Source organism: Gadus morhua, chromosome 10, assembly GCF_902167405.1.
Source record: "Gadus morhua chromosome 10, gadMor3.0, whole genome shotgun sequence".
Lineage (NCBI taxonomy): Eukaryota > Metazoa > Chordata > Actinopteri > Gadiformes > Gadidae > Gadus > Gadus morhua.
This window is the reverse complement of record NC_044057.1, coordinates 5,411,225-5,424,066: the sequence shown is the minus strand read 5'-3', so window position 1 is coordinate 5,424,066 and position 12,842 is coordinate 5,411,225. Positions and strand designations below refer to the sequence as shown.

Below are 12,842 nucleotides of genomic sequence, written 5' to 3'. Positions count from 1 at the left end.
GGGGGAGAGATCGATGGCTATGATTAGTCTCAGACTTATTACTCAGTTTTACAGAAGGCATTACGCCAGAGTCACCGCACTCGGCAGATAGAAATGAATCGATAGAATGGGGGCATTTGGGTGAAACCCAATTTCAGACACATTTCAGAGGTTTGGGGACCGTGGAAAATGTCCCAGGGTAAAAATGACATCTCCAATGAGCTGCGGCTCTATGGCGCTCGAGTCAGAGGGGGCTGCTTCGACCCGCTGGTGTCGTACTAGTTTATTTTAGAGCAGCGATAAACAGTTGTGGTGGGGAAAACAAGATTTGCTTGTTGTTTCCCTGCCTTGCAGCTTTTCTATTCAGTTTGGTGAAAATTATTTGCTGGATTGAATGGAGAGTGTTACCCGGTGGCGATTAATTATAACACTTGTAATCGTGACACAGGAGTTGGATTTCCTTCTCCTGATTGGCTTATTTTCTTATCTGCGTCTTACAGACGCCTCATATACCACCAACAGTTCGGCAATTATCGGAGACAAAAACAACTCTTCAATGGAAAGTTGAATCGAAACAGTGAAGAGAGAATGGGGAGGCAAATCTGATCCAAACGAGGCCTGAAATAGCTCCTCAAAACACGATGTATTCAACAGAGAGCCACACCCTCTGAGGACCGGTGTGTCGCATCGATGCCTCACCCTATCAGCCAATGAGAGGACACGCACGCAGTAGGCAGGTGACCAGCTCACCCTATCAGCCATTGCGAGGTCAAACAAGCAGTAGGCAGGTGACCAGCTCAACCCTATCAGCCATTGAGAGGTGTCACGGAAGCAGTATGTGTCCAGAAGAGGTCACGTAATGAAGCCGGTGGTTGTTGGTGTGTTCCCCTCTCCTCACCTGTCCGTTCAGCAGCGTCATGGGGATGTTGCAGTAGACGTGGCGCCCCCCAGGGCCCAGGGTGGAGAACTGCACGGTGGAGGGCGGGGGCAGCGGGGGGGACATGGAGGACGGGAGAGGGGGGGGCAGCTGGAACTCGTAGCTGCGGCAGAAGTGCCTCATCTGGGCCGCCGTGGCGCTGTGCCCCCCGCCCAGTGGCAGGGTCATCTGGTTGTAGTCGGGGATCTCCGTCGTCAGGGCAACCTCAAGCAAAACGACGACGGAGTTGTTGAATGCGAGTCTTTGGAGTTTGTGCATCAAAATGAGTCCAAGGAGGTTCACAGACACACACACATCCAAAGGGGAACTATCGTAGGAAACATTTTGAATCATTAAAACAATGAATCTGCTTTTCTTTTTTCTGCACTGCAGAGTCATGAAGTTTCCGCTGTTTCCCTGACATCGTGGTATCGCTTTGACGTGCCGCTCAGAGAACGGTCGCTAGTGCTCTAGAACCTTCTAAAGACCAGGAAGTACTCGGCTCTGAGCTCACGTTTTCTGTGAGCTCAGCTTCTACCGGCTCGAACTGAACTGCTCACATTGACGAAGAGGGACGCAGCAGGCTTATGATTTCAAGTTTCCTGCGTCCGTAATATCCTCTAGTTAACTCCTTATGCATGCAAGGGCAAAGACAAGAACGAAATAAATTACCTCTTAGTACAATATGTCCCTCTTCAAATATACTGGTACAACGGGATGAGAATGTAACATGTAAATGAAGTAAAGGTATTAGGCCATGTCCGCGATGTGCTGGCTGAATGCTAAAACGCTGTCTTTGTGTGAAAGGGTTCTCATACAAGCCTTTCAAAACACTGTCCCTCCAAGCTGGGGACGAATTCTCTCAGGCCCATGCCGAGACCACCTCAGTGGCCCACCAGTGTCTGGCTATAGAAACGTTTGGCCCGTCCACACCGAAACACAAGCCCAGCGTTTAAACATTCATCCCCTGAGAGGGCACTTTCAAAAGTTGACTATTTGGTGGTGGAAAACACTGGCTCGGGTTCAAACGGAGGCAGAATGAAGCAGTTGTACATTGAGAAGACTTAAGTAACAAACTAACTTTGTAATTTGCAATGTCATCCCTTAGACATTGGATATACCTTAGTTTAGTTCTGAAGAGTAATTCTCATTTCTCTTCAATTTAGACAAAAAAAGGAAGAGAAACCGAGAGAGGAAGAGAGAAGTGGAAGGGGAGAGAGAGGTAGAGAATAGGGGTACGAGAGAGAGGTAGAGAGTAGTGGAACGAGAGAGAGAGGTAGAGAGTAGTGGAACGGGAGAGAGAGGTAGAGAATAGGGGTACGAGAGAGAGAGGTAGAGAGTAGTGGAACGAGAGAGAGAGGTAGAGAGTATTGGAACGAGAGAGAGAGAGAGGTAAAGAGTAGTGGAACGGGAGAGAGAGGTAGAGAGTAGTGGAACGAGAGAGAGAGAGAGAGGTAGAGAGTAGTGGAACGAGAGAGAGAGGTAGAGCGTAGTGGAACGAGAGAGAGAGAGAGAGAGAGAGAGAGAGAGAGAGAGAGAGAGAGAGAGAGAGAGAGGTAAAGAGTAGTGGAACGGGAGAGAGAGGTAGAGGGTAGTGGAACGAGAGGGAGAGGTAGAGAGTAGTGGAACGAGAGAGAGAGGTAGAGAGTAGTGGAACGAGAGAGAGAGGTAGAGAGTAGTGGAACGAGAGAGAGAGAGAGGTAGAGAGTAGTGGAACGAGAGAGAGAGAGAGGTAGAGAGTAGTGGAACGGGAGAGAGAGAGAGAGAGAGAGGTAGAGAGTAGTGGAACGAGAGAGTGAGGTAGAGAGTAGTGGAACGAGAGAGAGAGGTAGAGAGTAGTGGAACGGGAGAGAGAGAGAGGTAGAGAGTAGTGGAACGGGAGAGAGAGGTAGAGAGTAGTGGAACGAGAGAGAGAGGTAGAGAGTAGTGGAACGAGAGAGAGAGAGAGAGGTAGAGAGTAGTGGAACGGGAGGGAGAGAGAGGTAAAGAGTAGTGGAACGGGAGAGAGAGGTAGAGAGTAGTGGAACGAGAGAGAGGTAGAGAGTAGTGGAACGAGAGAGAGAGGTAGAGAGTAGTGGAACGAGAGAGAGAGAGAGAGAGTAGTGGAACGAGAGAGAGAGAGAGGTAGAGAGTAGTGGAACGGGGGAGAGAGGTAGAGAGTAGTGGAACGAGAGAGAGAGAGAGGTAGAGAGTAGTGGAACGAGAGAGAGAGGTAGAGAGTAGTGGAACGAGAGAGAGAGGTAAAGAGTAGTGGAACGAGAGAGAGAGGTAGAAAGTAGTGGAACGGGAGAGAGAGAGAGGTAGAGAGTAGTGGAACGAGAGAGAGAGGTAGAGAGTAGTGGAACGAGAGAGAGAGAGAGGTAGAGAGTAGTGGAACGAGAGAGAGAGAGAGGTAGAGAGCAGTGGAACGAGAGAGAGAGAGAGGTAGAGAATAGTGGAACGAGAGAGAGAGGGAGAGAGTAGTGGAACGAGAGAGAGAGAGAGGTAGAGAGTAGTGGAACGAGAGAGAGAGAGAGGTAGAGAGTAGTGGAACGGGAGGGAGAGAGAGGTAGAGATTAGTGGAACGGGAGAGAGAGAGAGAGAGAGAGAGAGAGAGAGAGGTAGAGAGTAGTGGAACGAGAGAGAGAGAGAGGTAGAGAGTAGTGGAACGAGAGAGAGAGAGAGAGGTAGAGAGTAGTGGAACGAGAGAGAGAGAGAGGTAGAGGGTAGTGGAACGAGAGAGAGAGAGAGGTAGAGAGTAGTGGAACGAGAGAGAGAGAGAGGTAGAGAGTAGTGGAACGGGAGAGAGAGGTAGAGAGTAGTGGAACGAGAGAGAGAGGTAGAGAGTAGTGGAACGAGAGAGAGAGAGGTAGAGAGTAGTGGAACGAGAGAGAGAGAGAGGTAGAGAGTAGTGGAACGAGAGAGAGAGGTAGAGAGTAGTGGAACGAGAGAGAGAGAGGTAGAGAGTAGTGGAACGAGAGAGAGAGAGAGGTAGAGAGCAGTGGAACGAGAGAGAGAGAGAGAGGTAGAGAGTAGTGGAACGAGAGAGAGAGGTAGAGAGTAGTGGAACGAGAGAGAGAGAGAGGTAGAGAGTAGTGGAACGAGAGAGAGAGAGAGGTAGAGAGTAGTGGAACGGGAGGGAGAGAGAGGTAGAGAGTAGTGGAACGGGAGAGAGAGAGAGAGAGAGAGAGAGGTAGAGAGTAGTGGAACGAGAGAGAGAGAGAGGTAGAGAGTAGTGGAACGAGAGAGAGAGAGAGAGGTAGAGAGTAGTGGAACGAGAGAGAGAGAGAGGTAGAGGGTAGTGGAACGAGAGAGAGAGAGAGGTAGAGAGTAGTGGAACGAGAGAGAGAGAGAGGTAGAGAGTAGTGGAACGGGAGAGAGAGGTAGAGAGTAGTGGAACGAGAGAGAGAGGTAGAGAGTAGTGGAACGAGAGAGAGAGAGAGGTAGAGAGTAGTGGAACAAGAGAGAGAGAGAGGTAGAGAGTAGTGGAACGAGAGAGAGAGAGAGGTAGAGAGTAGTGGAACGAGAGAGAGAGAGAGGTAGAGAGTAGTGGAACGAGAGAGAGAGAGAGAGAGGTAGAGAGTAGTGGAACGGGAGAGAGAGAGAGAGAGGTAGAGAGTAGTGGAACGGGAGAGAGAGAGAGAGAGGTAGAGAGTAGTGGAACGAGAGAGAGAGGTAGAGAGTAGTGGAACGGGAGAGAGAGAGAGGTAGAGAGTAGTGGAACGGGAGGGAGAGAGAGGTAGAGAGTAGTGGAACGGGAGAGAGAGAGAGAGAGAGAGAGAGAGAGAGGTAGAGAGTAGTGGAACGAGAGAGAGAGAGAGGTAGAGAGTAGTGGAACGAGAGAGAGAGAGAGAGGTAGAGAGTAGTGGAACGAGAGAGAGAGAGAGGTAGAGGGTAGTGGAACGAGAGAGAGAGAGAGGTAGAGAGTAGTGGAACGAGAGAGAGAGAGAGGTAGAGAGTAGTGGAACGGGAGAGAGAGGTAGAGAGTAGTGGAACGAGAGAGAGAGGTAGAGAGTAGTGGAACGAGAGAGAGAGAGGTAGAGAGTAGTGGAACGAGAGAGAGAGAGAGGTAGAGAGTAGTGGAACGAGAGAGAGAGGTAGAGAGTAGTGGAACGAGAGAGAGAGAGGTAGAGAGTAGTGGAACGAGAGAGAGAGAGAGGTAGAGAGCAGTGGAACGAGAGAGAGAGAGAGAGGTAGAGAGTAGTGGAACGAGAGAGAGAGGTAGAGAGTAGTGGAACGAGAGAGAGAGAGAGGTAGAGAGTAGTGGAACGAGAGAGAGAGAGAGGTAGAGAGTAGTGGAACGGGAGGGAGAGAGAGGTAGAGAGTAGTGGAACGGGAGAGAGAGAGAGAGAGAGAGAGAGGTAGAGAGTAGTGGAACGAGAGAGAGAGAGAGGTAGAGAGTAGTGGAACGAGAGAGAGAGAGAGAGGTAGAGAGTAGTGGAACGAGAGAGAGAGAGAGGTAGAGGGTAGTGGAACGAGAGAGAGAGAGAGGTAGAGAGTAGTGGAACGAGAGAGAGAGAGAGGTAGAGAGTAGTGGAACGGGAGAGAGAGGTAGAGAGTAGTGGAACGAGAGAGAGAGGTAGAGAGTAGTGGAACGAGAGAGAGAGAGAGGTAGAGAGTAGTGGAACAAGAGAGAGAGAGAGGTAGAGAGTAGTGGAACGAGAGAGAGAGAGAGGTAGAGAGTAGTGGAACGAGAGAGAGAGAGAGGTAGAGAGTAGTGGAACGAGAGAGAGAGAGAGAGAGGTAGAGAGTAGTGGAACGGGAGAGAGAGAGAGAGAGGTAGAGAGTAGTGGAACGGGAGAGAGAGAGAGAGAGGTAGAGAGTAGTGGAACGAGAGAGAGAGGTAGAGAGTAGTGGAACGGGAGAGAGAGAGAGGTAGAGAGTAGTGGAACGGGAGAGAGAGAGAGGTAGAGTAGTGGAACGGGAGGGAGAAAGAAAGATGAAAATATGGAGGGGGAGACAGAGGGAGAGAGATGGATGGACATGGACAAATCGACATAGATGCTTACTTGATGGTGTCCATGGCGACTGTCGTTAGGTGGTGCCAGAGATGATGAGGTGGTTGTCATGGCAATGGTGGAGACACTGGTCTGTAGGTCCCCAAACAGGCCTTGCTCACCTGAATCCATCACCTGTTGTCATAAACATTATATCATCATTCTGCTGTTGTCATACAAAAACCGCTGTTTAACTCTACAAGTTATGTTGTTGGTAAGTTGCTGTGCTTGGAGCAATTCATTTCAAGTTATCTCTACTCCACACATCCACAGACAGGCCTATTTTCAAATGCACTGTTTCCAAGAGGTTGCAGAACAGGGTCAGTTAAAGATTCTGTTTGCTGCCTTCCCCAACGGCACAAGGAGTACAACTCAAGATACAATGTGACACACATTCACTGCTTTGTCTTCAAAATTGGCTCACTCAAAAAGTAAAAGACTATACTAAGTTCAGGGACTTTAAAAAGTGTAGCAGTAGTTAATCGCATGGTGTATACTGTGTCATTTTCTGTACTTGCTTGATGCAGTGATCGTTACGTTGTTTATAAGTGGTTGTCTTTTCATCTGCATTAAATCTCAGCGGTCCACTAACTCTAGGTATATTTTGGTAGAGACATGACATGGTTTGCAAATCATCAGGAATCAAATAGACCTCCAGTTGGTCTGCTAATGTAGGAATATGGATGGAGAGTATGCAGGCTGGGTGCAGAATCTTATTCCAGGCATCTCCTGCCATCTGGACTGAATCAATTTAGTGTTTCCTAAGTATTCTACATGAAATGCTTTTGAAATTCGATTATGATTTTCAAAAGGCTACTCCAGAAGACGTACACCATACTGAGTTTAATTTAAATAAATGTTTTGTATCTCCTGCACTTAATTCCTTTTCAAAAACAAAATAGGCAGCATAGAGGATATCATTTTTAACCGCATACTAGAATCTAGCCACAGGGACAGCAGACACAAACAAGATTATGTCATTTATGATTCTGTGATCGGATCAAATACTGCCAGGTGATGTCATTCTTGAATGAAAAAGACATTAAGGGTCATCATGCTGTAATTCAGTATCTGTTGCAGGACTGATGTAATGGTGGGTAAAAAGGTGGCAGTGTAGTTTATGCCCAAAGAGATACTCAGTGCTTCACTACTGCTACCGTAACGTAAGTGAGAAGCATATTCCAACAGTACTTTTTATTTGTGTATCAGTGACTGAAGAACTTTGTGCTTAATGTGGTTTTGGTTTGATCACTGAAGGTTCCATTAGTTAAGATCAGCGGAGAAGGGGAAATCAAAATTTTGATGCGAAAAAAAAAAAATCCATTCCATTTAATTAATTTATGCTTTTATCCGGGATGACTTAAAATAAGTGCATTCGACCATGAAGAGACAACCCAGAAACTAAAATAATCATGTGAGTTCATTCAAACATTCAAATGAGCAAACAGCTTCAAGTGCCATATTATAGAAACAGAAATAGAGCTAGAAGAATTAACAATATTATAACCCAATGTTTGCAAATTCCACATCTTTGAGGTGCATGGAGTGCCGAAAATAACTTTGGTGAGGAATGAGCAATTGTTAGTCTTCACTTCATTTTCTCCTCCCAACTGAGCTAAACTAATTCTCCACGATCTGTATTCTGCCAGCTTCTACCTACTAAACTGGATTACTGTGCCCTATAACACAGCGGATCAGAACGATCACTTACTCTTCTACCCTGTAATGTACGACAGTAGATAGAAACACACAGTAACTCAAAGTGAGCGCGAGTGAAACAAGCGATTCATCGTACGCGGGGCAGCTCAAATGCGTTCTTCACCCGACATCTGGACCTCGTCTCTTTAGCGTCGCTCAGCCACCTGCTCACAACACCAGAGCTCTTCATGCCGCGCTGACGACGCTGCCTGCTCTTACCTGCCGTCTGGACAGCGTTTCCCTGCGCTTGGCAGGCATCTCGTAGACCACCTGTTTCCAGAACTTGGAGTGGAGCTCGTTGCTCTTAGGCCCTCGCCACTTGATGATGGACAGAACCTTGGAGGCGAAGAGGAGAGAAGAGGAAAATGAGGTCGCTGATTCTCTCTGTTGTTCCCCTTTATCAAGTCGCACTGGAGAAAGCCGGAGATCTAGCTGAACTAGCTTTGTATTGTTATTGTTCTTTCAGCTGGGATGGGTATAATCTTTCAGCATGTGGGAGCCCTATTTTACAGTTGTATTCAGGGGAGAGCCTATATCTCCCAACCTTTTGTCTGTTAATCTGTATGCTTGTACATCCATCAATCCATCTGTGTATGTTCAGCATGTGTGTGTGTGTGTGTGTGTGTGTGTGTGTGTGTGTGTGTGTGTGTGTGTGTGTGTGTGTGTGTGTGTGTGTGTGTGTGTGTGTGTGTGTGTATAGTACCTTGATGGTGTGTTTAAGTGCTTCAACCTCTTGGTAGTTGATTACACCCTTGAGGTCAGCACACTCTATCATGATCACCTGGCCAGAGAGAGAGAGAGAGAGAGAGAGAGAGAGAGAGAGAGAGAGAGAGAGAGAGAGAGAGAGAGAGAGAGAGAGCGAGAGCGAGCAGAGACATACGACAAAAACAGCATTGAAAATTGAGCGAAATTGTTCACACTTTATTCTAAACAGGCTTAAACCTTTGTGTGTCTGGTGGTTTTGTATGTGCACACACTTTGAGGAGGCCCAATAAACCACAGTGAGAATGAAAGAGTCAAACAGAAGGGGTTATGAGTTAGAAGGAGGTCAGCCACTCCAGCACAGATAATTGAACATAAATGCGCTGCCATGCTCGTGCCTTGAGTGCTGAAACAGCCTTTGGCAGGAGCTTGGTAGCTTTGTGCAATAAAAACAGGCTGTGAATCAAACCAGGCAAATAAAGTTCTATCTTTGGTGAGTTTGGTTTGTTCGGCCTAAAATTCCGCTCGAAAAGAAGACAACACAAAACGCAACCTAATCCAGAGCTCCTGCTCCTCAGAAGGTCCCACCCACTTCCCCCCCAGCTCCCTGTTGACCTCCCCCCCCGCTGCACCCTACCTTGATCTCCCCGGTGACCAGCATGGCGTGCAGGCGCGGCTCGATCTGGAAGATGCTCCAGCCCCGCTTGGAGACAAACTCGGGGGTCAGGATGACGATGAGGCGCCGGCTCTGCTCCACGCTGCGGGCCAGGTCCTCGATGTAGACTGAGGGGTTGGGGGGGGGGGGAGAAAACACAAGAAAAACGGTTTGTGTGAGCCAGGTAAACGTGTGCCACCCACGCACGCACGAGGGATGAACATCGAGCTCAATCATTTTGTGCTTAAATTACTTTAATTTGTTGTGCTTCTGCAGTTCATTTTCTTATAAAAAAATAGAATCTCCATTCATCTTGCAATAAACGTTTTATTGAATAATTACCGGATAGTTAAAAGATTAAGAAAGCTAATTAAACAGCAAAGTGCTGTCATCACTCAAACTGTTCTTTTACTGCAAGCCTCACTTTGTCTTGCGGTGGCGTTTCTTTACACCGAGGAAAACATCCACACGATCCCACTGCTCCTCACATAGCTTCACCCCGCTTTCCCCTGGAGGTCTTCCCCCCCTGATTCAGGACTTTTTTTGCCTGATTTCCCAGAGTTGCCAACTTGGCAGTTCCTACAATTAAGTGAAGTATGGATTACGGAGCTTTTACTTTGTACACTCTCCCCGTCCCCGATGCTATGCTTCCCCCCTGACCGCTAACCCACAGTCCCCTCTGCACCGACGCCTCCGCTGGGGTCACTGGGGCTCCGTCCCCCGCGATCCACCCCATCCAACCGCTAAATCTCCACCTGTTCTCCTCCGTCTCCATGGTGCCCGTGGTTCCAGGTGTGAAAGGCTCCGCAATCTCAGCTCTCGGCTCAATGAGCTATTAATGAGCTAAGTATTTCAGCCATTATTCAGATACGTGATCAGACTTGATCACGTCACACCGTTTCGTAGCTACAGATAACAGACAAAGCAGGGCTGCTTCAGAGTCAGAGAGGTTGATGATCCGGGCCAATCAAGGCCTTGGAAGCAAACCCCCGCCCTTAATGTGGCCATATGGCGGTGTTTTCAGCCGGAATAAGTAAAGATACAAATAAGTTCAAAGCCTCATGGGCATGTGTCTTATGATGTGGTGGAAGAATCGCAGAGTAACACTTCCGGTTAGGATAGACTGATAGTGGATTTGAAGTAGATTTGACGTCCGAGTTAGTCTTCTTGACTTATTTGTGTCGCTCTTAGATCTAATTATGGGTCTGCTATGGATGGACCAAGGAATTGGGTCAATGTGTGATACCTTCATTAGTTTTAGTCTACTACCTGTGCTATGGTATATAACAAAAGAGGAGACCTATAATTCATCCGATGAGGGCCCATTGGAACTGCAGCTAACGTGCCGATCGAGGTAAACATCCGGAGATTTAGGCAGGGATGGTCGAATGGATTGACTATTGGGACCCAGCCTGAAGCTCCGTGCACGTCTTTCCTTCGGGGTTAGGGTTAAACAGAAGCTGTCAATGCTATTGGGTCGAATCTTTAACCAGCCTCACTCACACCCTTCAGGTCAGACTACAGACCTTTCCCTGCTTCGACCCTTCACCCTCTTAAGAGGCTGCATCGTTCAAGATTTAAAAATAACTTGAGGTCAAAAGGGCAGAGCCATGGCTTTTCCAGACTGCTTCATCTTCCTTTTAAGACGTTGCCTTAAATGCATTGTGGCCTGTGATCTCTACAGGGAAAATTAATAAGATATGTATTATTCTGAAGAGAAAGTTACTAGAGGGAGGGCCTGTTCGTAAAAGGATAGCCACTGTATGGTAATGCTCTGTTCCTCTTTGACGTGTGCAATGGTGTAGTCGAAACCAGCTCAGCGTCTTAGCTGCTGTTGATTGTACACGGAGGGAACTGGCCCTTAATTAATTCGAAGCGCTTACAGCTGTGTTACGCATAATTATGGAAAGGGTCTGTTTCAGGCCTAATATAGAAAACGTAAAAGTGAATCGATATGATCTGTCTGTCTGAAGGGAGAGGACTCAGCCTTTATGAACTCAAGACTTGAGCTGCTTGGGATGGAAGAGAGCAAGCTTGGAAGGACACTGGTGCACACTCGGACACAAAGGTCATGCACACAGGTCGTAGCCTGAGGCTTATTGATTATCGACTGGTTTCAACTACACACACTGGTTTTCCACATTTTCCTTAACCAGTAATCGTCTCAAGCGTAAGACCTAATCAGAGGTTAGGGCAATAGTGGAGGTGTTTACAACTCAGGTTTCATTGGTTCTTTTGGATTAATTCTTCCAGTTGCTGGAGTTCATTATGTGGGTTAAATAAACTGTAATAGCTGGGCTGCTGAACGGCCCGGGACGCATAGTGTGTGCCGACCGCTTGCAGTGCAATAGCACTTGCTTCCTCACTTGCTAACTAAATTAATGACAATAACACTGCAACAACACATTGCAATTTCACGCTCAATTTGCAGGGCATAAACAGTACAGAACAGACTGTACTCTCGCTCTCCCTAGCTCCTTGTTGTGTCTGTGCTCGCTCTTTCTCTCAATGTCCACATATTCTCTGCACATCTTTTTTTCAGTTTCTTGGGGTGTTTGAATATTTTTAAATCAATTGATACAATTATGCAAATCAATGGCCTTGTTACGCATGCAGCCCAGGCCGTTTCCTAGCTGTATCCTAGCTGTTTCCTTGCTGTTTCCTGGCCGCGGTCACCAGTGTTTGTGAACATGGACGTCTGTTGGAGGGTGTTAATGGAGTGGATAATTGAATGGCGTTTTTGGGTCGCATCGCTGTGCCACGCTGGGTTTGGTAAATGGGGAAAAAAGGGAATCTTGCACTCATTGACTCATTCCTCGCTGTGTTAATGTTCTGCCTCGTCGTTGGCTGACACAGCGCAGACACGGCCAGAGACTTCGAGAAGCCAGTGGACGCCTTTGTATGTGAGCAGGGCTTCTTAAGATCTCCTTCTCAGACATTTTCAGGCCCCATATGGCAAAGATCCTTCTAGCAGAGTGTGCATTTGTGTTTGTGTGTATGTGTTTGTTTGTGTGTGTTTGTGTGTGTGTGTGTGTGAGTGTGTGTTTGTTTGTGCGTGTGTGCGTACTTGCGCGTACAAGCGTGCGTGTGTGTTTTTTTTTATGTGTTTGTGTATGCGTGTGTGTGCGTGCATGCATGCATGATTGTGTGTGTGTGTCTGTGTGTTTTTTTATTGATTTGTATGCGTATGTGTGTGCGTTGGTGTGTATTGGTATGTGTATGTGCGTGTATGTGTGTGTGTCCCTGTGTGTGTGTGTGTGTGAGCATGGAAACACCATGGGTGTATGGAGGACATTGTTAGACAGACGAGGGACCAGAATCCCATCCATCCATATTTTCCGAATGAGCACATACAATTTATGAATATATCTATAAATGGTCCCCGAAAAACATAGTTTTTTGTATTCTGGAGTCACACTCAATCATTCTAAAGACTTTTTAAGGGCATTGCGAAACATTTTGTTCGATAAATTGGAATAGGAATCAGGGGAAATGACGAATATTTGCTTTGTGACAGTTTGATGTTTAGATCAATTTCTGGAGCAATTGAAGCTTGTAATGTATTAACTAAAAACATTTGCCCACGGGAGCACCTCATTCGATTAGAATGGTTGTGACTTTAAACTAACACACCATCCAAAAGTCTACTTGATTAATAAGCTTACTTTCCAGATTGATCGATTACTGAAACAAACGTTTTATTTGTTTGTTTCAATCAAGAAAAACCAGCCAATTATTTTCTAACTAAAACACATTTGAACGGGGTGTCGGAATCATTTAACTCATGACAGCTTCGGAAATAGGAAGGATCATTGTGTACATTGGATATGGATACGTCTAGTACATCTATTGGTAAGAGCAAAAGCATGGGCCACCATAAAGACAATGTACTTCTGCTTTTTTGATAGACGGAAAG

General features: G+C 46.9%; 1 protein-coding gene across 1 annotated transcript in view; it reads right to left on the bottom strand.

The window, feature by feature from the left end:
• il1rapl2 (interleukin 1 receptor accessory protein-like 2) overlaps positions 1-12,842 on the bottom strand; it is a gene marked incomplete in the record, with an annotated part of 145,457 nt that overhangs the window by 3,373 nt on the left and 129,242 nt on the right. The window contains 5 exon segments of the mRNA XM_030369007.1: positions 878-1,120; positions 5,884-6,006; positions 7,789-7,905; positions 8,273-8,350; positions 8,909-9,054. Coding sequence (XP_030224867.1) covers positions 878-1,120; positions 5,884-6,006; positions 7,789-7,905; positions 8,273-8,350; positions 8,909-9,054 — 707 coding nt within the window.